This window comes from Haliotis rufescens, unplaced genomic scaffold (assembly GCF_023055435.1).
Source record: "Haliotis rufescens isolate VD_foot unplaced genomic scaffold, xgHalRufe1.0.p SCAF_3, whole genome shotgun sequence".
Taxonomy (NCBI): Eukaryota; Metazoa; Mollusca; class Gastropoda; order Lepetellida; family Haliotidae; genus Haliotis; species Haliotis rufescens.
Genome location: NW_025964001.1, coordinates 37146672 through 37174231, shown reverse-complemented (window position 1 = coordinate 37174231; position 27560 = coordinate 37146672). Strand labels below are relative to the sequence as shown.

General features: G+C 40.1%; 2 protein-coding genes across 3 annotated transcripts; one reads left to right on the top strand and one right to left on the bottom strand.

Moving 5' to 3' along the window:
• Window positions 1–150: 150 nt before the first annotated feature.
• Window positions 151–4041, bottom strand: LOC124118797 (KIF-binding protein-like). The gene has a single exon (XM_046481089.2). The coding sequence runs from the start codon at window positions 4035–4037 to the stop codon at window positions 2193–2195; it is 1845 nt and encodes a 614-aa protein (XP_046337045.1). The 5' UTR covers window positions 4038–4041; the 3' UTR covers window positions 151–2192.
• Window positions 4042–4220: 179 nt separating this feature from the next.
• On the top strand, window positions 4221–22116 carry LOC124118800 (cytoplasmic dynein 2 light intermediate chain 1-like). Of its 2 annotated transcripts, XM_048402918.1 has the most exons (18): window positions 4221–4377; window positions 5524–5564; window positions 6354–6409; window positions 6904–6938; window positions 7900–7969; window positions 9768–9856; window positions 10415–10601; window positions 11674–11742; window positions 12190–12267; window positions 12954–13033; window positions 14238–14308; window positions 14854–14899; window positions 15874–15925; window positions 16895–16912; window positions 18700–18792; window positions 19666–19730; window positions 20461–20469; window positions 21258–22116. In XM_048402918.1, exons 1-16 carry the CDS (start codon window positions 4367–4369, stop codon window positions 19723–19725), a joined length of 1056 nt encoding a protein of 351 aa, XP_048258875.1. In that variant the 5' UTR covers window positions 4221–4366; the 3' UTR covers window positions 19726–19730; window positions 20461–20469; window positions 21258–22116. The 2 variants fall into 2 exon arrangements, with proteins under 2 accessions (XP_048258875.1, XP_046337066.1); XM_046481110.2 differs by lacking the exons at window positions 16895–16912; window positions 21258–22116 and having other exon boundaries at window positions 4222–4377; window positions 20461–20694.
• The last annotated feature ends 5444 nt before the right edge of the window (window positions 22117–27560 follow it).

Here is a 27560-nt window from a genome sequence, read left to right as displayed (position 1 = left end):
ACCCACACACGTGCATGCATGTTGCTATATAAGTGCAATAATCTTGGACGCGACGTTAAACCCAATTTCACCTCACCTCACCTTCCTCACCACTGCGCACATTTGAGACACATTATTCCAAGACGGAAAAAATATAACAAACTAAAACAGTTCGAGTATAGATATTTTACAGCTTGAGTTCTTCTGTACAAGGTAATTGATAAATAAATGTTTATCACAGCTTTACACACAAACAGAAACATGTATAATATTTCTACAGATACAATTTCCCAAGAAAAGAACACATCCATGACAGCATATACCAATATCACCAGCTACTACTAGGTACTAGGAATCATTATTGGGTAAGCTGAGTGAGTTCATCATGTTTATGGTATTAAACACTAGCCATGCTAACAATGTCGTAACCTAGACAACACTTCCCTTACGGTTTTTTTTAAACAAACTATTTTTCTGCAATAATATGGCCTGCACTAAGCATGCTGAAAAGGGACTGACAAATAATTGATGAAAGACATTTAGAAAGGCCTTAGAATAGTTAGAAAGAAGCAGAAAATCGTTGAGTTTTGAGATTAGAAAAAAGGTCAAAACAATGCCATGACAAACATGAAGAACAAGTTCATGATAACATAGATTATTTAAAACGTTAAAAACAGCACCCTGACAATGACGAAGCCTAAACCTACAGTAAAAAGTGGCAACCATGGTAACAAGGTTACAAGTGAACAGGACTGTGACACGGCAAGAACATACTTAAAGTGCTATCCCAATTCAAGGTATGTACAGGGTGAAACTTAACCATGTTAACAGGCTTAAGCAAACAAGGCTAAAACACACATGCACACGTCGATAACCATGATAACAGGTAAAATTGACCAAAAAAGGTATGAATAAAAATTGATCAGCTGTTGAACCAATTGTTGCTTGTAACATGTTTAAAGACTGCTTTAATCATTTACATCTGACAAAGACATGTCAAATTCAATACATCCAGACAAATTCATCGCATCATCATCCCCCTCCTCTTGGACATGGAATGGAAACTGTTCATCATGTCAGGAATGCATCAACTGTTCCAGACGTTTGTAATTCAACATGTTCAAGTTATCTTATGCTCATGTTCAAGGAAGTTTATGCTCAAGTTCAAGGAATCTTATGCTCATGTTCAAGGAAGTTTATGCTCAAGTTCAAGGAAGCTTATTTATATTCATTATGTTAATTTTCCTTATCATGACCATGATGACACCTTAGTGATCAGGAAGAAATCCATTTTGTCCAGTTAACACAATTAAAACTGTTAACATGTATAAAGTTAAACACATTAAACATCACTTTGAATGTAATGATCAAGAAGATGTAGAAACTTGAAAAATATATTATATTATCACCACGATCACTACCAGCAGCACCTTCCTCCATTACCCTGATTACATCATCACACCATGTCATCAAATGTGTGACCACAATGACGCTGAGGAGAGTATGTGAGTATGGTTTTACGCCACTTTTAGCAATATTCCAGCAATATCACGGCGGGGGAACGCCAGAAATGGGCTTCACACATTGTACCTATGTCTTGAACTGAACCCCGGTCTTCAGCGTGATGAGCAAAAGCTTTAACCCCTAGGCTATCTGATCACCCCACGCTGAGAACACGGGATAACACGAGCATGATAAGAGTTAATACATGTTCTATTAGCATGATTAGTTTCACTTCATCGTATTGAAATTTGAAGCCAAGGTAAGCATGGTAAGCTCTGGTCAGTGATGGTAAGGTATCAGTCTGGGCTTCATAAATTCTACCCATATGCATGATGTTGGGAAATGAACTAGCCTATTGCACTTGTCTTGTTGCTGACAAGCATTCATCAAGGTACAAACAAGATACATGCTTATGAACTTATGTTGCAGCCCTAGGTGAAAACAAGTACCCAATGGCATGAACAGAAACACCACAGACACACATCAACATATTAAACATTTGTTCAGCAAGCAGTGGTTATCTTGATAAGAACATTCTTCATCATGTTCATATGAGAAACTGTCAAATATCTTATTTCATGATGTGCTAATCTGCTAATGTCAAATCATGATCATGATGATAACAGAATTTGTTCTATGCAACGCTATCTCATCAATGTATTCAGAGGGTAACAAATGTTCATGATTAAAATGCTGCACCTAGCATTTGCTTAGAGCTGCCCAATTCTGATTTTCTCCATCTTCAGAGGCAGGAGAACAACCATTTCCCTACTTATATTCAGTTCATTAACCATCCTCCCCTCTATTTCTGGGTGCCTCTTGCAATATGTTTCAACAAACTGGTAACACTCTCGACTTTTCTTCATCAGCACCAGCCTGTGCGGAATCTCTGGTGAAATAATCTTGGAATAGAGTCTACCCAAACAGAACATTGCCACTAGTGCTGGACGCACATCATTTTCATGAAACTCATCTGGAAAGTCAGGCTTCCCACTCTTCAATGAATCCAAATAAGTATTATATTGTGCAATGCTCTGTTGAGCTAGAGTGTTGATTTTTTTCACGGAATGTGGATTTGGACCTCTGCCCTCTGCTTCCATTATCCCCAACTTAAGGTCCACCATGGTACTGTATGTTTCTGCGAGTTCATACATAAGCTGCCGACAGACTAGAAGATAGTACTTCGGGTTGAGATCTGTCAAGGTATCTTTCAACAGGTCAACCCTCCTTTTGTGCATTTTGCACTGACGTTCCATGTCCATTTCAAAGAATGCCAGTTCCTTATAAGCCTTGCTGATATCCTGGATGATTTGGATGTAGTCAGAGCAGTGTCCATCCACTACATAAAACTTTTTGGCATCATTCAATCTTGTTTGGACTGACATGAATACTTCTCTTGCTTCAGAGAAATCTCTGACGAACTGATCAGTGATTTTCTCCTCATAATTTGTTACTTCCAGATTGAATCGTGGAAATGTTTTGCAGTTCTCAATATCTAACACTGGAGATGTGTCACTATTTTCTTCTTCAGACCTACCAGCTTCCCCATCTGACAGTGAGAATTTGCTGGCACCTTCTTTAACATCTGCATTGTGATCATTAGAAGAAACTCCATCCCTTGCATCTTCAACCTCTTTCATTAAATAGTCTTTAGAAGCTTCCAAAAGCGCAAGGCCATATTTGGCCCAACATCTGTCAATATCAGCTCTCTTTTGTGCCATCTGCTCTTTAGTATCTTCATCTGTATCTTCTTCCTTTGATGCTGCCTCTTCAAATATCAAAGATGCACTTGCCAAACAGTGACGAGCAAAGTGGTACATTTCCACAGTGATGTAATACTGTGATAGTGTTGCTGCATTAAGAGCCCATTCATCAGCTTTGTATGTATAGGAGTCCAATTGTCTTTGAAGTGTTACATGACAATATTTGGCAGAGTCCTCTTTCTTTTCAGTTAATGCATAGACTTGGGCTATGTAGAACAATGTCAGAGTATATGTGTTTTCAAAGTGTTTTGATCTTGTTTTAGAAATAGTTGCAATGTCATTTTCACCAGACTCATCAGGTTTGAAATATTCATCAATGGCATAGGGATCATTTCCAACATCACGCTTGAATTTCTTATACAGAGATTCTGCTTGTTTGAGATATTTCATTGAATTGTCATAATTCCTTCTCTCTGACCACATTATTGAAAGATTATTGAGAACCGTTTGGTAGATGTTAGTGACTTCTCTGTCATACTTCTGATCTTCAAGTAATTTTAGTGCATTCATTAAATGCTCCTCTCCAGCTGCGATTTCTTCCGTATCAATGAAATTTGTTGCCAGGTAAAAGTCCAAAACCGCTAGAAAAAGCGTCAGCGTCACATCTTCAGCATCGTCGTTTATGTACCCTTTTAATGCGGTTCTGATTTCACCATAAGTTTCTCTAGCCTTGTACCTGGACCTAAATGGGTCATCTTCTGGGTCAGTTTTAGAATCTTCAGTTTCTTGTTTCCTGGCTGCAGAAAATTTTGCATAGCCTTCGTTAACGAGATACTCCTTGAAGGTTGCCATGTTGAATATGACGTCAGCGCTGCAGCGAATGGTGAAAGAAAAATGAAATCTTCCTTTAAGAAAATTATTGTATAGTTCTTATACCAACTACAAACAATATAAAGGCATTCACTGTATACATATTTACAAATTCTATTTTCTGGCGTAAAACCATTTCATTTATACCAATTAACTATATAATTTCCTTCACTTCGGCCCAGTACGTAAATTCCAACCATTGTTCCGGTTTGGTTGTGAATGTCAACAATACAGGTGCCCGCTTGAATAAGAGACTTAGTGAAGCTTCTTTCTACGTCTAAATTGTCGTGCATTGCGACTTTAATATCAAGATGTCAAAATCGTGAGTTAAAATTAATTATTCAATAAATATAACAATTTCCCATGTTAGTTTAAGAGACGTATTGATGACTGCCATTTGTGAAATTCAGACATTGTCGCTGGAATTTAATGCTAGATTGATCTACATCCTAAAATTTTGAGAAGGAAACTTACAAGGTATGGTTTTGAGGTCTTGAAAAGGTTTATTAGGAGACCGTGTTGAACGAGAAGAACATTTGCCAGGGCCATGGTTGTTGTCATGTTGAAGTAGTATGTTCGTGTCAGAACAGACTCAAAAGCCAAAGACGGCCATCAATCCAAAGTCAAAATGGCAACATACTCATAGTCTTATACGGGCTCGAAAAATGTCATAGCGACCCATTGTGAGCAGGATTGTGTAGAAGAGTTCGTGTTGGAGGTTGTTATTACAATGTCATCTCTTCTAGTTGAGTTCATTTGTTGTTTTTACCAATCTCATCAAATGACATTACTGACCAGTCAACCAATCTTTTGTGAAAAGACGAATAAACTTTTATTCTGGTGGGGGAACATCCATGTTTCCAACCATGGACCACGGATATAATCTGTGATCCCAAAAACTATATGTGATCACTTGTGCTGTATCTGTAAGAATCATGAGAATTAAGAACTGTGCACATTTATGTGTGACCATCAACAACGTCTGAATAAGCACGATAAGTGTTGACTTTTTTCTACAACTATTTTCACTTTACCTTTTGAGGCCAATTTGACATATGACACTGTTTTGACCTGCTCCCATACATCGGGTCCATACAAGAAGTTGTGGTGCTAAATTCTAAAGATGCTAAGGGTTCCTGCACTGGGCTTATTAAGTGACATTACGTGTAGAGATGATACATCACTGACAGGAGCTTATGCACACTCGATGACCCAGCAACTCTGTTCTTATGGTTATCAAAATTTCACAAATTATGTCAACGTGATTTGTTTGTAAACTTTGTGGTGCTTAATTGTAAAGGTAGGCCCCTCTGTGAAGTTGATAGTTTTCAATATTTGTTTCCTAAATAAAGCATACAATAGCACATTTTCAATATTTAAAAAATTCACAAGCTAAACAACAACTCATGGTGATTATCAGGATTTGAAATGTTGCCTTTTAATGTTTTCAATTTTTGATGTTTTCCAGCCTCTGGGATCTCGCAATAACCCAGTCAAATGCTGACAAAGGTAATATAAAATCATACCTGCTTTACCCTGTTCTACCTGCATTATTTCCATTGGCATTAATCTTGTGATTATACTACCATCTGTATTAAGAAAGATCTCATGAGCATCAAGTGTAGTATCTATGGTGAAACATGTAGATTTTATATATTAATACTGTTGAGAATGTAATATCTGTCCAAATTAGGATTTTGGTAGCATGCTCTTTCCATGACACAGTTCTATTTATTTATTTTCTTTCAAATGTAAAGTTATAATTTTGAACATTATTTAGGGACTGGTCATTTATTATAGGGAAGGGGTCATGAAAAAAATGAGTCAGCTAATTATGATGGAGACCAATCCACAGTGTCTCTATGTGTTGAGGATCGTTCACTGCTAGACTGTACCATTGAAGATCCGGGGTAGAAAAGGTCTTCAGCAACCCATGCTTGCCGTAAAAGGCGACTAACAGGATCGGGTGGTCAGGCTCACTGACTTGTCATGTCATGTCATCATATCCCAATTGCGTTGATCAATGCTCATGATGTCAATCACTCAATTATTTACAGACCACTGTCACATAGCTGGAATATTGCTGCATGTGGCATTAAACAATAAACACCCATACCACCACCCCCCGCCCCCTCAACACACACACACACACACCCAGACTGCACCCCACCCTTCCTAACAAATGACAAGTCTCCAAGATGCCTTATCATGTCTTTTATATCTTTCTGTTCTACAGTGTAGTTGATCATAATGAATAGACCACTTTGTGCCTTAAAAATGATATTATGTTGTTTCCAGATGAAAATCAAGCATCAGAGGACTCTGCAGTCTTCATCACAGGCAGCAAAAACTCAGTAATATTAATAACAATTATATTTTTCCACAGAACGGAATGATTATTTTTTTCCAAAATGGGAGTGGAGATTATGAATATTAAGCAGTACATGCTTAAGGGGTTTTAAAGCTCACCTTACATGAAATGTTTTGAAGTTATGAATTGATCATATTATAAGCCATATGTGTTGGGACCTATCATAAGGGACTGCTCACATAAACAGCCAGGTTTTTATCTGTACCAGACATGACTTCTAGATGAGACACATTGATGTCTGTCTTAATAAAGATGTAAGATCAAGTATTGATTTCATTTGATCATGCTTTGAAACCATATTTGCTAAAATATTTGAGTATTAGTTTTTATCTCCTCCCCCCAAACCCTGTCCCCCCTGTCTGCTACAGTAAGAATATTTCACCAAAGCTATCATATAGAAGTAAACAGCATTCTTTATTACCTGATGAATTTGTCGTTATTAAGATGAATGTTAAATAAGTGTCACATTCATTTCAGGGGAAAACAAGCATAATTCTGAGATATTTAGATAGGTGAGTCAAGGAATGTTTACAATTATATATAATAAGATTTGGAATTAATGAATCTGTATATGGTTATGCACTTTGTGGGGGCACGGGTGGCCCAGTCGTCTAAGGCGCCGCGAATCGCTGTGCAGAGTTGCGTCCCGTGGGCACGCCAGAAACCTATGATTGTGGGTTCGAATCCCGGTTCTCCCCGATTATGTTTCTAGGATTGTCAACACCATACCCGTGCTCGTGGGTTTCACCGAAGTGGTAAACGTCTAAGACCTGCATCACTTCGGGCTTTCCTCCCACATTAAGCTGACACGCCGTGATATAACTAATACTGTTAAAAGCGGCGTTAAACCCAACTCACTCAATTATGCACTTTGTACAATAGTTGTTGCAGTTTAAAAGTATTGTTTTGATTGGATGACGCAATGCTTAATCATGTTAATGAGTTGATGTGTCGTGTTGAAGTGTCATGTACAATTCCTCATGGGTACAATACACACTGTTTCAAGTTTACAATCAGAAATCCTGAAGATCCGGGGTAGAATAGGTCTTCAGCAACCCATGCTTGTCGTAAAAGATGACTATGCTTGTCGTAAGAGGCGACTAACGGGATTGGGCGGTCAGGCTCGCCGCTGACTTGGTTCATGCACGTCATCGATCCCAATTGCGTCGATGGATGCTCAGGATGTAAATCACTGGATTGTCTGGTCTACAGAGCGCAGTCATATAGCTGGAATATTGCTGAGTGCGGCATTAAACAACAAAGAAACAAATACAATATTTGAAGGTCATTATTTATGTTTACTTACTGTGATATTGCTGAAATTCTGCTCAATACAACTTAGATAAATCCACACTTGATCCTTCTTGCAGTGACAGACTTGTGATATTATGCATGGTTAACATAGTTTTTATTTTGTTGTTTCTAACTTCTCCCGCAAAAGTTTCCAATAACTGTATGATGTTGTCATTCCAGAGATGAGCCTCCCAAGCCAACAGTAGCCCTGGAATACACATTTGGAAGACGTGCTAAAGGACACAACATTGTAAGCTAATATTACGACCAACACTGACATCTCAAAACACATACTTTCTTGTGTATTTTGGAGTGAGTGAGTATGGTTTTACGCCGCTTTTAGCAATATTCCAGCATTATATCACGGCGGGGGACACCAGAAATGGGCTTCACCCATTGTACCCATGTCGGGGATCGAACCCGGGTCTTCGGCGTGACGAACGAACGCTTTAACCACTAGGCTACCCGACCGCCCCCTTGTGTATTTGGAGCAGAATAACCACAACTATATTACAGCCCATGTAAAAAATAATGTGGTTTGCTTATCTACAGAAATGTTGCCATGGTTACCGGTATTGCAGGGACAGATAACTCTGTTACCTGGGTTGGGTGGGTACTGAGCAGGGCCCGGGTACCCACATGACTACCCGGACTCATGTTTAGTCACGTGTTATATTTGTTTAATGACAAAAATTATCTAGAACTCTATGCTTGCACTACAAGTCAATATGTTTGCATTTTTTTCTGACTATGCACCCATTACTTCTGACTTTTCATATGGTTGAATAAAGATATAACTTAAGTCAACTTCAGTATGCATGACCAGATTGTTTAAAACATGTATCTAAATACGTTTTGCAAGTGCTGTGGTAAAAAAAATCCCAATCAGACATTTTGTATCTCTTGATACCTACAGTGGGTACCCGGGTAGAGCATGGTAGAGTCGGGTAATAGGGGGTGGGTACCCGGGTAGTAAATTTGGCCTCGTCCCAGCCCTAATTACTGGGGATCAAGTTTAGATCAAGTTTATATCAAGATGAGGTCCAGTCTATATATCCAGTCTAAATCCAGTTTAGGTCCAGATTTGGTCCTGGTTTGATCCAGTCAAGATCCAGTTTAGGTTCAGTTTAGATATAATCTAGATCCAGTTTGGGGTCAAGTTTAGGTCCAAATGTGGTCCAGTTTAGATCCAGTTTAAGTTTGAAATGTAGTTTAAGACTGACCTAGGGGTTTGGTTGGCTTATCCAAAGAAATGTTGCCATGGTTACCTGGGTCAAGTTTAGATCAAGTCGATATCCAGTTTAAATCCAGTCTAGATCCATTACATTTTGATTAGTTCCAACTAATGATTCAGGTCTACTCTTGATCTTCTGTCCTTTGTTAAATTGGGGATGTGTTGGTAATGTTAAAGAGGTTGATGCCAATTTGTATGAATTCCATGTCAATATGTCACAAACCTTGTTCAAATAGGCTTGGAAACTCCTGTACTAAATGATACTGTATATATTTCAGCAAGGTCTTTTCAGTTACTAATGTCATCTGTACCAATGGTAGAGCCATGTTTGTCACTGTCAAAGTATCATGTGACCATCTATGCATGTCTATCTTTCTAGTCCCATTTCTTCTCCTTGGGCGAGTGGTGGGGTAGCCTAGTGGTTAAACTTTTTGCTCGTCGTGCCGAAGGGTTCGATTCCCCACATGGATACAATGTGTGAAGCCCATTTCTGGTGTCCTCCGCTGTGATATTGCTGGAATATTGCTAAAAGCGGTGTAAAACCATACTCACTCTTACTCAATGTGACAAGAGTTTCAGGGATTAAAAAGTTCAGTTATTTAACAGAAAACAGGTCTTGATTATGTAAACGCATCATGCCATTGATTCATTAATCCAGTTAGGTCCATCTTCCCGAGGCAAGGGTGTCCACTAGCCTGTTTATCAAAGAAACTAGGCTTTAATACAAACTAGTCGGCATGCTTGCCTCGGGAAGATGGTTGAGGTCCAGCGGTGCATGTGTTTCAATACATCCCTTATTTCTGTTTGTGTGTAGGCAAAGGATGTGGGTCACATCTGGGAGCTGGGTGGAGGAACATGGCTGTCTAAACTGATGGATATACCCATCAACCCAGAGACCATAATGTGAGTTCTACAGAATAGATTCCTTCCTCACTAAGTAGGATATCATCAGTCCTCTAGGTATCGTCTGTTTCAGGAATTGACCAATTAATTTTACTTTTACACTATCATTCTCTAGTTCATCTAAATTTTCAAAACACCAATGTAAGGATAGTGGGATATTCATTTTAAACAAATGTCCATTTGATTGGAAATAATCATTTAATTTTTTGTCTAAATGTGTTAAAGTATATTTTAGAAACCGAAAAGATCATGAATGCCTCTGTCAGTATTAAAATATCGTCGGCCATGTTTATTGCGATTACTCGCTCTATAACAAGGGGTGAAGCATCACTCAGATATTGTAAATACTCAGATGATGGCTTGTTTTTAAGGGAAAGTTGTCTTTTATAAGCGAAAGAGATGTTTTACAGTTGTTCATGTGATTAAAGAGAAAACTACGAATGTTTCTTAAGAATTCGAAAACAAATAGCATGAGGATAATCAAAAATTGTCAAGCCAAGCTTGTGAATGAGTAGCCTAGTCTCTGCTTGTTGAACCATGACAGTGATTCCTATTTAGGCACACCTCCCTGGTGATTGTCCTTGACCTGTCCACACCGACACAGATGTGGTTCACGCTGGAGAGTCTTCTAACAGCAGCGCGATCCCGCGTGGAGAACGTCATTGCCGAGATGAAACAGGCTGATCCTCACATCAGAGACAAACTGAAAAAGATTGCCTGGGAAAGAATCGGGGAAGAACACCCGGTAAGTTGAGAGAGAGAGTGAGTGCTTTGAACAGTATTTCAGTTATATCACGGCATGGGGAAGAAAGCCCAAAGTGAGGCAGTGGCATGATATGTCCATGAACACGAGCAATTGGTGCTATCAGACCAAGGATAATAATTGTGGAGAAGCTGTTACTCAAACCAACAATCAGCCTATCCTAGCATGGAAAAGGGAGGTAAGTCTCTGTGACACCTAAGAACATGGGGACATCTGCCTCACTGTACAATTCAATGATAGGAGATGAACAAGGCATGGATGGTACAAGTTTTAAGTACTATCCCCGTGTGCAAGTTCACCCAGTGTTAACCCTCGGACTGCCACATAAAAATATCCTGTGTACTATCACCGTGCCAAGTTTATTTGTGAGTGACATTGTGAAAACTGCATACCTTTCTTTAGTAGATTTCATGAGCTTATTACTACATAGATGCGTAGAGATTTGATCCTTTTCAAACCTTTAACCAGTATAGTTTTAAAGGTTTTAAACATTCCTTCATGGGGATTTTCAATCAGTCTTTGCAATTTGTTCAAACAGAAAAAATATTTCAATGGCAGCACATTTGAGTGCCAATATAAACAAGGGAAATTTGACTAATTCGTATGCTTTATATATTGACAGTATAGTTGTGAAAACAACACAATTTTTATATACACCCCCCCACAGATATTTTACCTCTTTTAACATGATGTTTCAGAAGGACATATATGTCCCTCTGGCACAGCAACTGTGTTTTGTGTAGGGACATATATGTCCAAATGGCATCTTGGGGGTTAAAGTATCCTGAAGACTAGTGTCAGTTTTGCCTTTTTTAAGGGAGTGTCTCAATACTTTTTCACTTTTAGCCGGCTAAATTTTTAAGCTAATTTCTGTCCCTGTAAATTGTCTCCCCGAAGGATGAATTTCAGTTTTTGATACTTGTTGCAATAGTGACCTGAATCCTAATTGTCACTTTTTCCATTTTTTTGAGCTGAATCAAGTACCAAGTTTGAAGAGCCCTGACATGTCATGGTTGACAATCGGTTTTTGAGGGAATCTTTTTTATTATTTCAGGACAAGAGTATGATTGATCCCTTCCTGATGCCTCTGGTCATTGTAGGGAGCAAATATGATGTGTTTCAGGTGAGGAATCTGTTTGTTTGTTTTACTCTGTAAATAGAGTCTGGACCAGGTAATACAGTGATTGACGTCTTGAACATTGATCTACGCAATTGGGATATGATGACATGCATCAACCAAGTCAGCAAATCTGACCACCCGATCCCATTAGTCGCCTCTTACGACAAGCATAGTCCCTGAAGACCAATTCTAAACTGGATCTTCATGGTTCTTTGAGGAATCTTTGCTAGTGACATGAAATAGATTATTTTTTATTATTGTATGTTTCAACTTCTCAAATTTATTGACTACATTCGTTTCAATTTTATTAAATCTTTTTTGTGTGTGTGTGCATTTCTTAATATATTATATGCACATGCAAGACATTTTGTTAGTAATTATACCACTAGAAATACCACATATACAATTTGTGTTGACATGGCTGAGACTTTAGTTGATGTATTTGTCCAGGACTTTGACTCTGAGAAGCGGAAGGTGATATGCAAGACTCTGAGATTTGTGGCTCACTCCCAGGGTGCATCTCTGCAGGTAGGTCGGCAACAGCGTCTGCCATCCTCCATTATCCAGTGACATAACCGAAGGGTCATCATATTAATAACTTAGCAGAGACTTTCTCTGTAATTTGGTTGGACGGGATTTAAATTGGGCTCTAGTCAACATGATTGTAGCGAGTGGGTGCAGAATATTGATAACAGGGAGATATACACTGGATAATAAAGGATGGCCGTCAGATGGTCCGTGAACGAATGTATTTTGTGTCACTGTTAGGAATGTCACAGTCCCATTGACTAAGCCAGTCAAGACAATCAAAGAAACAATTGTGGCAAGGACACACACAATCAGCCAGGTCTAACATTGTAACCACCAAGTCATCATTTAATGATCTCTTGTGACATGGTGACAAACTGAAAGGCCTAGAAGTATAAGATATCAAAAGTCAACCCAGGTTAAGACTCAGGTGAGGTCACATTACCGTAAATGTCTCAACAAAGAATGTCACATGTTGACAAAAACTTTTGTGTCGAAAGACAATGAGCATTTGTCTTCAGACTAACAGCATCCTGAGAGATCTGTTGATGAACAAGTGAGTTCTTAATTATCAGTTGATAAAGTTAGCCATGGGTAATGTTTCTGAATTTTGTTTTGATATTTGAAAGCTGATCCCCCCCCAAATAAAATGGCTGCTCCCTAACAATCCAAGTCTTCCTGTTCAGTTCTTCAGCATCAAGATGGAGACCACTGTTAAACGGATGCAAGGTATCATCAATCATCACCTGTTCCGGACAAACCCAAGGTAACGTCCCTCGTGATAAAAACCATGTAGGGCTCGAGCTGTGTCTCTCATGATAAAAATGAGATATCCAATTCTTGTCTTGATCATGGAACCAACCCATCTAGGGCTCGAGCCGTGTCTCTCGTGATAAAAACGAGATATCCAATTCTTGTCTCGATCATGGCACCAATCCATGTAGGGCACGAGCCGCGTCTCTCGTTATAAAAATGAGAAATCTAATTTCTTTGCTCAATCGTTGATCAATCAGATCGCTGTTCCTGTTTCAACTGACTACAACAGCATAACAACCTGGTTGATCAGATTATTTTATCCCTGAGTTTTTATCCCTGGCACACAACCGAATGACAGATTACCACAGTAAAGATACTTATTACTGCAGCATTAATGGAGGCTCACAGACAACACAGTATCAAGTAACACTGCACATCGCGGTAACATGAAATGCTTAGTAGTGGTAGTCATAATATAGCACTGCATCTCCGTCACAGTGATTAGCATTAACTGTTGGAATAATTCAACACACAATGGCTGTAGCCATATCAGCGGTCATGTTTTCGGAACCCAGATGTTGATTTTGTAAACTGTACTCTGACTGGACTATCAATATGTGCGATAGTCGTATTCCAAAGTGAGTCTGTTTAGCACAGAAAAGTCTTCTTGAAAGGGCAAGGGTGAAACTAGGCTTGTGGATGCTCTTGTCTCAGGATGGAATGCCATGAAAACACTTGATCATATGAAAGATTGGATAGTGCTCCATGGCCTGTTGGCCTTTCCATTCCAGACATTGCCTTGTGTAACCGTGAAGATCCATGTTAGAATGCCATTAAAAAGGCAACTATGCTTGTCGTAAGGTGGTCATTCGCACTGACTTGGTTGATGCATGTCATCGTATCCCAATTATGTAGATCGATGCTCATGATTTCAATCACTGGATTCTCTGGTCCACACTCAATTATTTACAGACTGCCATCATATAGCTGGAATATTGCTGAGTGCAGCGTTAAACAACAAACAAACATTGCCTTGTATTAAACTGAAATTTTGCCATCATATTTACATGTTGTGCGAAGGAACTACAACCGAGGAAGAAAGCCTGTTCAAGATGTGCTTTGGCCTTCTATTGTGTTGTTGTTGTTGTTGTTGTTGTTGTTCTTGTTTTTGTTGATCAGATCTGATATATTCACCTCTCCATGTTGTGTTTCAGTAAAAACATGCAGGTCGAGCATAATAAGCCTCTGTTTGTCCCGGCAGGACTGGACTCTCTGCAGACCATTGGTAGGGAGTCATTGACTTATAGATGTCAACTTTCAGTGCAGCTATTCAGAACAGATGCCACTTAGTCAGAAATAACATATGCTAAATGTGGATCTTCATTAATCTTAAATACACAATTTTTCTAGATGCATTTATTGTGTAAGAATAATATTTTACAGAAGATATTTCAACATAATAATTCAAAACAAACATCCTATGTACCCCCACTTAGGGAATGAAGTCCACAGAACGAATGATTTATTTGGCATGGCATCTTTCAGCAACCCATGCTTGTCATAATGGCGACTGTGCTTGTCGTAAGAGGTGACTAACGGGATCGGGTGGTCAGCCTCACTGACTTGGTTGATGCATGTCAACGATCCCAATTGCATGGATCGATGCTCATCATGTCAATCACTGGATTGTCTGGTCCAGACTTAATTATTTACAGACCGCCATCATATAGCTGGAATATTGCTGAGTGCAGCGTTAAACAAATTAACAAACAAACAAAACTTTGTTTTGTGTCAGTGTTGAGAGTAATAATTGTTATGCTCCTACTCCAGGCAACCCCCCACTCTCAGACGATGACATAGGACGTGTACATGCAAGGTAGGTATGTAATAGTTATTGTATGGCTTTCCCAGGGCATCTTTTCCAGACGTTGAGGTCAGGGCAACTGCCATCTGAGTTTGAGATTGACATTTGAGCAGTTGCACTACTTGAGACATCTACAAAAGATACCAAGAAAAACGTACAAGGACTGTTGACAAAGGATCACATTAGGCCCTGGCGTTTGAGGTTATTATATGGCAATTATCATATCATACTCCATATCAGCCCTGGACCCCCATATCAGCCCGAGACCCCCATATCAGCCCGAGACCCCCATATCAGCCCGAGACCCCATATCAGCCCGAAACCCCCATATCAGCCCGAGACCCCCATATCAGCACGAGACCCCCATATCAGCCCGGGACCCCATATCAGCCAAAGACCCCCATATCAGCCCGAGACCCCCATATTAGCCCGAGACCCCCATATCAGCCCGAGACCCCCATATCAGCCCGAGACCCCATATCAGCCCGAGACCCCCATATCAGCCCGAGGTATGGGGTATGATATGAAGACTTCCTTTTTATCATATGCCTTATTTCAAATTGTAAAACGTATCCATTCATAAAACATTGAGTGATGGATCTCGCATCTCGCCAACTGTGACCAAATTGTATCTGAATAACTTCATGTCGGTTTTACGTACCATGTTCTTGTTTTTCATGTTGTTCACAAAACCATCCGTGTCTGTTTCGCTTTTAAATTTGTCCTAGACAGCTTCAAGCTCCATAATTCTATTTGCAAGTGAACGCAATGCATTTTCACTATGTTTGCAAGACATTGTCATGAGAAAGCTAGCTGAGCAGACGACACACTAATGGGTGTAACTCCCGGACTGATATCAATCGCCTTTGCAAAATCCATTACTAAGTCATATCAGCTGGGCAGGGGGTGTAATACGGGTCTGGTTATTACACCCCCTGTGATTGAACCATCTCTATGTACAACTTTGTCTTTATTGTTTATGACAGGACTCCAATGGACCTGTGGAAGAAGGCGTTTACTGGGCACTTTCCTCAAGAGGTCAGTTTAAGTGGAATAACATGCTCTTACACCCTTCACCCCTATTTAATCAATTCTGAATTCCGATAAACTTGCGCAATATTTCAGAGGAACAGCCATTATTCTTGGGTTTTCCTGAACATATGACCAAGACAAAAAAATTACAATATTAAACATGTTAAAAAAAATCTTCTGACAAAAACAATTATTTTATCCCTGACAGGAGGGAAAAAAGTACTTGCATTAATAATGTGTCTGTGTTCAAGCTTTGTTCCAAATATTATAACAATGTCTTCATTATCTGTTGTTAACAACGTTTTTGGCTACCTCTTGCCCCTAATAAGGTGAATACCAAGTAAGCGTTTTGAGTTATTGCTGATATGTTAACACAGGTAGGATTATTGTACAAAGATAACAATGTTGGTTAGTTTGTTTGTTGTTTAACGCCACACTCAGCAATATTCCAGCTATATGACGGCGGTCTGTAAATAATCGAGTCTGGACCAGACAATCCAGTCATTAATATCATGAGCATCGATCCACACAATTGGGATCGATGACAGGCATCAACCAAGTCAGCGAGCCTGACCACTCGATCCAGTTAGTCGCCTCTTACAACAAGCATAGTCGCCTTTTTCGGCAAGCATGGGTTGCTGAAGACCTATTCCACCCCGGATCTTCACGGGTCAGATAACAATGTAATGAGGAAGCCAGTGGGATTAGCGTGAGAGAAGCTTCCATGTCTGGTTCCTTGAGACCAGTAACATACACATGTATCTTCATGGGAAAGAGGAACATATCACATATTTAGACCATTTGATTTGGACGCTGATGGTTTGGTTGTCATTAAGAGTTTGAGCAAACATTTCAAGAGGGTTTAAAAACATATTTGCAGAACATGGTTTACTTATTTTTTAAACATTGTTGAAGACAAAGATAGTTTGGAAATCCTGAAAGTAATGACTATGTCCTTTGTGTTACTGCCACCAGATGAATGTTGACGGGGAGGTAAGTGATTCAACACAATATTCATGTGTTAGATTATGTACATGTTTACTTACCCAAGAGTTGGTCCTCTTATTTTGAACAATTGAGAGGACCGCCTCCGTGGTCTAGTGGTAGAGCGTCCGCCCAGAGAGCGGAAGGTCCGGGGCCGCGTCATACCAAAAGACGTTAAAAGATGGTACTTGTTGTTACCCTGTCTGGCGCTCGGCATTAAGGGGCTAAAACAAGGACTGGTCGGCTCAGAGTCAGTATACTGTGTCTGAGTGGGGTATTCATGTTAAACTGCGGCATGGTATCTCAGTGGGCTAGCACTATAAATCAGCATCAGTCCGGACTAGTACAAGCAGCCACACAAACACACACGGGTACAAGCACGTCGGTATATAAGTGCAATAATCTTGGACGCGACGTTAAACCCCATTTCACCTCACCTGAACAATTGAGAAATCTGTAAAGTTTAAAATATTCAAAACAAAATGTTCCTCAAGTTTGTCAATTTTGCAAAGGTCACAGCCCCAGCTTATTTCACTGATTTGTCACAGCGAAACAATTTGCTCGGTTGACAAATATTTTGAGAATATACCTCTGACATCATGTCATGTTAACAACAAAAGATTTCACTTAAACAATTCCTTCCACGTGAAGCTAAGCACTTTTGAATCAACCCTCGTATTTTTTTTCCAAGAGATTGGATACAGTAGATAATTAGTTTTAGCAGAGAGTTTATTTTTCTCAATGGGGCGAGCCTTAGGAACATTGCCAGTGTTCTTCATCGCCACTTGGTCTCACTCACACAAAAAGTTCCGTATGTCAGTCTAGCAGTTCATTATCCTCATCACATAGAGACACTGTCTCTGTTTCACAAAGGCACTAGTTATAATCATGATAATGTCACAAACTATATTGAATTTGGGCAATCTCATTAAAATCAGACCTTAGTTCTCTCTACCGCAAAACAAAGATCTGAAGACATCTCATTAGGGGTCACGTCAGCGGTAGCAAAACTGAGATCTGATTTTAATGAGATTGGAATTTTGGCAGCAGACATCGCCCCCTTTAATGAGAAACTTAGCTCAGACAGACCATGCAAGTTCGATTAAACTTTTTGTAACACCATGCCGAATTGGTTGGAATTTCTGGGCTTGATCGTAGCGCCACCAGTGGCTATTACAAGTTGTGTCCCTTCTATGCCCTCCTATTGACCAATCAGATTCCACCTCTCACATCACTTGCATTTGCTTCAAGCAAAATGGTAGCGCCCAGTCAAGACGATCTGATCGATGAACAAGATCTATGTTGTAATTAAAGGTCTTACCTTGCGAAGTGCATCAAATTACGTGAGCACCTTGACTTGAAACAAGAAAGGATTTAGAAAACATCAGTCGAAGCCCCGTTGGCCGTACACATCCTTTCCAAATCCTGCAGTCAACCGAAAATCTGCACTTTGAAATCCATGTTGTTTACGAACCACAAGTTGATTTCGTTACACGATGTTCATTGGACTATGCATAGACTCGTTAGTCCAGCCAAAACATAACTCCGTAATTCCAGCCTAGTTTGGCAAGGGTGGAAACTGGACTTTTATAGTCGGCTAACTCTCTTGCCTCAGGAAGATAGTTATTTGTTTGACGACATACAGATCTTGTTACACAGTCTCTACTTCAGTCATGGAACAAATGTCAATGTCTTCGACCCAGAATGAACATGGGCAACATGCTGTGGACGCAAGTCCCCTTTAAGTGGCTGTTGTGTTTGTAATGTCAAGTTTCATTCATGTTTGTGTTTGACAGAACACCAACAACCCAGCAATTGTGGAAGACCCAGCCAAGGATCCCCAGTTTGTGGAGGCTGCCATCGATACACTTCGAGCGCAGAAAGATGAAGTGAGTGGCCATGTTGTGGAGGTTGTTTATCCATAGCTTCCACTAGGGCTGGGACGAGTCCAAATTTACTACCCCGTACCCACCCCCCTATAACCCGACCCTACCCGGGTACCCGCTGTAGGTCTCAAGAGATACAACATGTCCGATTGGGAACTTTTTTAGCATAGCCCTGGCATAACGTATTTAGATAAATATATTAAACAATCTGGTCATTCAAACACTGAAGCTGAATTAAGTTATATGTTTATTCAACCATATGAACAATCAGAAGGAATGGTGCAAGAAGAACTGCGAACATAAGTGACTTGTAGTTCCATAGAGTTCTAGATAATTTTTGTCATTAAGCAATACATGTATATCACGTGGCTAACCACGGGTCCGGGTGGTCCTTTATGTACCCAGGTCCTACTCAGTACCCACCCGAACCGGGTACCCGAGTTACCTGTCCCAGCCCTAGCTTCCACTCACAATCATGTGTGTCTGTTTCGTGGACATTTATACGACTGGAAGCAGGCATGATGTTGTTCAGGAGGAGCCATCACATACATTCAAGTCTTGCAGTCATTTATGGCATAAATCATTTACCAAATTTTATTATTTTTGGCAAATACTACTAAAAGTAGTTACATTAAAGTTGTTTGGGATTCTTTATAAAACTTTGTAAGTGCCAGTTGTATTGAGAAGGTGGTAATGCAGTTCATTTTGTTGAAATTGGTTTTTGTTAATTTAACAGCATGTTTATTGTACATGTTATGTATGTGAAGTAAGACACCATCCTTTGTTTTAAGTGATTTCCTTTAAATTCCATCAATAGTGATGCATGTATACCCTTCATGATTTATCATATGGTAAAAATATATGATACTCCTGCAGGAACTGGAGCGATACAGACGTCTGGCTGAACGCAGATCAAGGGAGACAACCACATATTAGTCATTGTAAGTACCGAATAGCAAGAATAGCGATCAGGAACGAGGGCAAATGCAATACAATCTGTATCTCAATGATAAACAAGATGATGTACAGTATGATATACAATATGATATACAGTACGGTATACAATATGCTACACAGTAAGATATACAATATGCTATACAGTATGATATACAATATGATATACAGTACGGTATACAATATGCTACACAGTAAGATATACAGTATGATATACAATATGCTATACAGTATGATATACAATATGCTTTACAATATAAGCAATACGATATACAGAACGATATGCAATATGATATACAGTATGATAAACAGTATGATAAACAGTATGATATGTAATATACTATACAGTATGCTATACAATATGATATACAGTATGATATGCAATATGATATGCAATATGATATACAATATGATATACAGTATGATATGCAATATGATATGCAATATGATATACAGTATGATATACAATACAGCGTGATACAACACATGACAACTCAATACATGCCATGTTCCATCAATTACCGGTACTAGACACCAATATGTAGTAGAGTCAGTTTAGTCTCGGGAACTATAGGATTTTTTTTTCCTGCCAAATAACTTGTGGTCCTTATTTCAACTCATGTAATGTTCTGTAACAATACCCAACCTCATGATATGCTACTCAACCATCTCACATTAGACATTGTTATGTCATGATTTTCTTTCTTTATTTTACAGATTATTTCAGTGAGTCCTCCGTCCAGTAGAACCAATCAGCTGTGATATTACATGTGCCTCAGCCCCCCCAGCTGACAGACAAAAAGCCATATCAGAGCCATCTTCCTAAGGCAAGAGAGTTAACTGTCTTTAAAAGTCCAGTTTCCACCCTTGCCGAACTAGGCTGGAATTACTGGGCTCATTCGTAGCGTCATCAATGGCTATTACCAGTTATGTCCCCGCTAAGCCTCTCCTATGGACCAGTGAGACTCCACCTCTCGTATCACTTGCGTTTGCTTCACCCAAAATGGTGGCGCCCAGTCAGGGCGATCTGTCGATAATCAAGATCTATATTGTGAGAAAACGGGTCTTACATCACGAAATGCATCAAATCACGTGAGCACCTTGATTAAAAACATGAAAAGATTTGGAAAATATCTGCTGACATTGAGTTGGCGGTGCACATGCTTTGCAAATCCTGCAATCGACCGAAATCTGCATGACAGTTTACGAACCAGATTTTAATTGGACTATGCATAGACTCGTTAGTCCAGCCAAAATGTAACTCCATAATACCAGCCTAGTTCGGCAAGGGTGGAAACTGGACTTTTATAGTCAGTTAACTCACTTGCTTTGGGAAGATGTATCAGAGGATGCCACACTCCAGGCATCAGGCACACCACTTTATTTGTCTCGGCATCCAATTTATAAACCATGCAAGCTCATTAGGTGAGCTAACTATTTTATTGATTTATCACTCTTCGAAGAAAAAAAATTGCAGCAATGTAATATTGACCTCTGCCATGTCTGCGTATCAGATTCCATGGCATCCGGATACCACAGAGTTCTGTATCCAGCAGACCAATAGGGCGTCGGCAGCCTCGTATCACTCACCAGTGTCTGCGTCTGTACATCGTCTCCTCCACCTCCATCTCACTAGGGAATATGTGCCTTCATACTGTCACTTCTCTTCAAGACATCAGATTGCTGTTAACTTGATCACTGATTGTAAGTTGAAGATATTTCCCAGACCTGACGATTTATATTTAGCCATTTAGGCAGATAAAAAATATTGAATGAAAATCTGAATATTATGGCAAGGATGTACACATGTTGTTATTGGGATCAGACAGTTTTTGTTGTACAAATATTAAAGATGATGAATGAACTTTGTTGGAGTCATTGAATTACCATATTCTGTTTCCATGGTAATAATATTTAGCATTGTTTGTTCATTGTATGTCAAGTATCATGGAAAAAATAAAATAATCTTAAATTTTAAACACTTGTGATTGTAAGGAATGTGATATAGGTACCTGTGGTCATTTTGGTCTGTACATTTGGATGAACAGTAAGATGACTTGATGGCATTTGTGAAACCTTGTTTCTTCCTTTAAAATACATGAAACATTCATACATTCGGAGGCTATGAAGGTGATTGGGTGTTCTGAATCTGACTTTGTGACAACACTATGATCAGCTCATTTGGTGATGTATTTTCAACAAAATTACATGATTGCTTACAAATCACAAAATGCACACCTCCAACAAGTTGTATCTAGGCTTACTTAAACCAGTGCCCTGACTGTTTGGTCATGTGACTGTTTGGTCATGTGACTGTGTGGTCATGTGACTGTAGGATCATATTGGTGTTGTTAATAAACGCAATCCACAGGCTGACAATTTTGGTTGACTCTTACGACAGGTATAGGTTATAGGGTTCCAATTCTACACCAATATCCCAAAGAGGCTATTTGTTAGAAATATTACACTCTGATATGATATATAGAGGTTATCACGCGAGTGTTTTTGGGGATGGTAAATATCCTGCATTAGGAATAAACATTGTATTTAGCGAGCCTTGGCGAGCTAAATACATAGTGTTTATTCCTAATACAGGATATTTACCATCCCCAAACACACAAGCGTGATAACCTCTTTATCATATAATGTCATTCTTTAATTCTGTGCTTCAAAATCGCTTTCCCTCTCTCACAAACATTACCGAAACATTGCGAGTTTTCCTGGAATGCGCGCATTAATATTTATTCCGTCACAGGGTAAGTGATGTGTCAGTCGGACAGTGACAGTAGCCAATATAGTTCTAACTGAAATCTGTTTCTTATACAGTGGCGAAGCAACATATACGCAAAACAACAGTTGTTTTTAATTGCCTTTCGCGGCAATCCGTCGGTCTGTCCGCTAGAGTAACTGCCCTTTGTCAAAGGGAAGCTACTCGGCTACTCTAACCCTAGTCTATGAGACGTCACGGCCACGGTCAGACGTTGTTGACAGTCGGTCTGTCCTGTCATTACGTTAAGAAGTGTAGTCAGATGTACACACAGCGACAAACCGAAACAAGGTAACAATTCAAACATATTTCGACCCAATCCAACTATTTTAATATGTGGAGAAGGTTTTAAGCCGCAGAGGTCTACAAGCACAGATATGGCTACTGATCCCGCTTGGCTAGGCCTCGTGCCCTCGCAAAATTGTTTCAAAATTTATATCTCCAAAGTTGTCAAAACTTATAAAATGCCTTAGCTGCGTCACAGTTAGACACTGATTCTCAGTATATCAGACTATTTTTTGGACAATGATAGCAATTATCCCTGTAGTTTATCCAGATTCCGGATGGTTAATTTTGACTCGATCGCCGAATGACGAGGGCGACGCCATGTTTGTTTATAAACAGTGAAAGTAGTCCTACTTGACCTTTGATATTTGCATCTCTATCCGCATATGACCCCAACGGATATCGTTTTTATCCGTTGGCTTTATCCTGCCGAGAAACCTACCCATTATATGATAAATACTGAGCTGTCTACAGGAGCCAAGACATGAGGTCTGGATTGACCAGGAGTCTGTCACAAAAGGTGAAAAATAGAACAAGTAGTGAGTGAGTACGGTTTTACGCCTCTTTTAGCAATATTCCAGTAATATCACGGCAGGGGACACCAGAAATGGGCTTCACACATTGAACCCATGTCGTGATTCGAACCCGGGTCTTCGGCGTGACGAGCGAACGCTTTAACCACTAGGCTACCCAACCGCCCCCAATAGAACAAGTAGCAGGAACTGAGACAACATCTTGACATACATGTTTTGAAACATAAGGAGTGGTGAGTGAGTGAGTATGGTTTTACGTCACTTTTAGCAATATTCCAGCAATATCATGCCAGGGGACATCAGAAATGGGCTTCACACATTGTACCCATGTGGCGAACCGAACCCGGGTCTTCAGCGTGACAACTGAACAATTTAACCACTAGGCTGCCCAACCGCCTCGAAAGCCATGGATGAAAAAATATTTGATAATCAGTATCTACAAGGTGGTGCTAGAAATTAGTGAAAAAGCACACTTGCATTTAACCAAGAACTGTACTACAAAGAAAGCAACTTGTTTGATTGGGGTTTGTGTAAGCTGGTATGGACTGAAGCCATCAAAGATATGTGTCATGTGTAGCCTGGTGGTATTATTGTGTTTCACCTCCAGCACATATTTGTATTCATGAACACTCATGATCACACACCTATATTCAACACAGTCATCTGATCCAAAGATAAAACATAACACAGTGATTTGACTCCAGGATCGAACAAGGACACATTCATTCGACTTCAACATCAAACATGGACACAATCATTCTGACCCAAACATCAAACATGAACACTTTCATCTGACACCAACCACAAAAAGACAACGTTTATCTGACTTCAAGATCCATTGTGTGGTGGATAGAGAGTCTGCCCGGAAAGCGGAAGGTTGGGGGTTCAAACCCCTAACTGTATCATACCAAAAGATATCAAAATATGGTGCTTGTTACCTTGCTTGGCACTAAGCCTTAAGGGGTTAATAGAAGTACTTGGAGTCGGTGTAATGTGTCCGAGTGGGGTATCCATTTTAAACTGAGGCATGGTATCTCGGTGGCCTAGAACTATAAAACCTGCATTAGTCTGGACTCGTACAAACAGCCACACACAAGAGCATGCACACCACTATAGATGTGAAATGATCTTGAAGGCGAGTTGCACAACCCTGAACATCATTCTGCCACCTCGCCTTACCTAAGGTCAAACATGAACACACACGGTACAACCATCTGACTCCAAGGTCAAACTTGAACACAACCATCTCACTTCAAGGTCAAACTTGAACACAACCATCTCACTTCAATGTCAAACTTGAACACAACCATCTGACTTCAATGTCAAACTTGAACACAACCATCTGACTTCAATGTCAAACTTGAACACAACCATCTGACTCCAATGTCAAACTTGAACACAGCCATCTCACTCCAATGTCAAACTTGAACACAGCCATCTCACTCCAATGTCAAACTTGAACACAACCATCTCACTTTAATGTCAAACTTGAATACAACCATCTGACTTCAATGTCAAACTTGAACACAACCATCTGACTTCAATGTCAAACTTGAACACAACCATCTGACTCCAATGTCAAACTTGAACACAACCATCTCACTTCAATGTCAAACTTGAACACAACCATCTCACTTTAATGTCAAACTTGAACACAACCATCTCACTTCAATGTCAAACTTGAACACAGCCATCTCACTCCAATGTCAAACTTGAACACAGCCATCTGACTCCAATGTCAAACTTGAACACAACCATCTGACTCCAATGTCAAACTTGAACACAGCCATCTGACTTCTGTCAAACTTGAACACAGCCATCTGACTTCAAGGTCAAACTTGAACACAGCCATCTGACTTCTGTCAAACTTGAACACGGCCATCTGACTTCTGTCAAACTTGAACACAACCATCTGACTTCTGTCAAACTTGAACACAGCCATCTGACTTCAATGTCAAACTTGAACACAGCCAATCTGACTTCAATGTCAAACTTGAACACAACCATCTGACTTCTGTCAAACTTGAACACAGCCATCTGACTTCTGTCAAACTTGAACACAGCCATCTGACTTCACTGTCAAACTTGAACACAGCCATCTCACTTCACTGTCAAACTTGAACACAGCTATCTGACTTCAATGTCAAACTTGAACACAGCCATCTGACTTTACTGTCAAACTTGAACACAACCATCTGACTTCTGTCAAACTTGAACACAGCCATCTGACTTCTGTCAAACTTGAACACAGCCATCTGACTTCTGTCAAACTTGAACACAGCCATCTGACTTCACTGTCAAACTTGAACACAACCATCTGACTTCTGTCAAACTTGAACACAGCCATCTGACTTCAATGTCAAACTTGGACACAACCATCTGACTTCAATGTCAAACTTGAACACAGCCATCTGACTTCTGTTAAACTTGAACACAGCCATCTGACTTCTGTTAAACTTGAACACAGCCATCTGACTTCTGTCGAACTTGAACACAGCCATCTGACTCCAAGATCAAATATTAACAGATCCCTCTGACTCCAAGATCTACATGCGTTGAGGAATATGATGCACTGGCTGCACACATTCGGCTTCACTCGGCTTATTCCGTTAGCTATGTAATACCTCGGGAATCAAAGGAGTAGTGGTATTGTATGATTTCACTGTAAACTGCTTTCCGACCGATCCTTCCTCCATTGTATTCGTACAACGCCTGAGGAATTCCTATTAGTGGAGCAGCGTCTGTATGAGATCACGACTGCCGCGAGAAAGTTTGGTGTAGTTGTTAGTCACGTGAACTAGAGAAACTCGTGAATCCAATTCCAGTATGGCTTCACCCCAGTGCTGGCCGAGTGTCACAACATGGTCACTGTTATCAGGGCAGGGATACATTTCGTCCTGGGCTACTTTATAAGATGTCGTAGTGCACAACCGTTCACACTTCCTGACGTAGTGCACAATCGTTTACACTTCCTGACGTAGTGCACAACCGTTCACACTTCCTGACGTAGTGCACAAACGTTTACAATTCCTGACATAGTACACAAACGTTCACCATTACTGACGTAATACACAAACGTTCACAATTCCTGACGTAGTGCACAACCGTTCACATTTCCTGACGTAATGCACAAACGTTTACAGTTCGTGACCTAGTACACAGACGTTCACCGTTACTGACGTAATACACAAACGTTCACACTTCCTGACGTAGTGCACAACCGTTCACACTTCCTGACGTAGTGCACAACCGTTCACACTTCTTGACGTAGTGCACAAACGTTTACAATTCCTGACGTAATACACAAACGTTTACAGTTCGTGACCTAGGTGCGTTGCAAAGCGCCAATCGCTTGTAAGCGATGTACAGCGATTCGCCTTACAACAGTGCGCTTACTTTCAGCCGCATGCAAGCGAAACAATCGCTGACTAAGGTCGCTTCGTTCTCAAACCAAAATGGCGGCTTACTTTGACAGCGGAACAAGGAATTCTTGACTGGATCAACGAGAAAATGAGCAAAGGTAGCTAACACCCCATCATCCTCTGTCTGCTCCACATCTTCAAAGTAGTCATAAATTTCATCAGCTCGTCATCGAGCCTCTTCTATAACGTTCTTCATTACGCGGATCGTCAGGCTCGATGACATGGTTGATGGTTGATGCAAGTCATCGTATCCCAATTACGTGGATAGATGCTCATGATGTCAATCACTGGATTGTCTGGTCCATACTCAATTATTTACAAACCGCCGTCATATAGCTGGAAGATTGCTGAGTGCGGCGTTAAACAACAAACAAACAAACGTCAAGGCAACCAAGCGGTAGTTGTGCAGTCATTTTGGAAGAGTGCGCAAGCGCTTCGAACTATTGCAGACGCCGGGTTGAGCGATGAATTTGCTTTCTCTAAGCGATTCGTCGCTTGCAACGCGCCCCTAGTACACAAACGTTCACCATTACTGACGTAATACACAAACGTTCACACTTCCTGACGTAGTGCACAACCGTTCACACTTCCTGACGTAGTACAAAAATGTTCATCCTCACTGACGTAGTACACAAACGTTCACACTTCCTGACGTAGTACACAAATGTTCATCCTTACTGACGTAGTACACAAACGTTCACACTTCCAGACGTAGAACACAAACGTTCACAGTTCCTGGCGTAGTACACAGACGTATACAGATATAGTACTCATGGTTTACGGATCTTTTCCTAACAACTGACCATGCGT

Excerpts from the sequence above, each read along its gene's own strand:
- LOC124118797 (XM_046481089.2), bottom strand. The coding sequence starts at position 4,037 with ATGGCAACCTTCAAGGAGTATCTCGTTAACGAAGGCTATGCAAAATTT.
- LOC124118800 (XM_048402918.1), top strand. Across the intron at positions 6,410-6,903 it reads TCACAGGCAGCAAAAACTCA|GGGAAAACAAGCATAATTCT; the intron begins GTAATATTAATA and ends CATTCATTTCAG. Across the intron at positions 7,970-9,767 it reads GTGCTAAAGGACACAACATT|GCAAAGGATGTGGGTCACAT; the intron begins GTAAGCTAATAT and ends GTTTGTGTGTAG.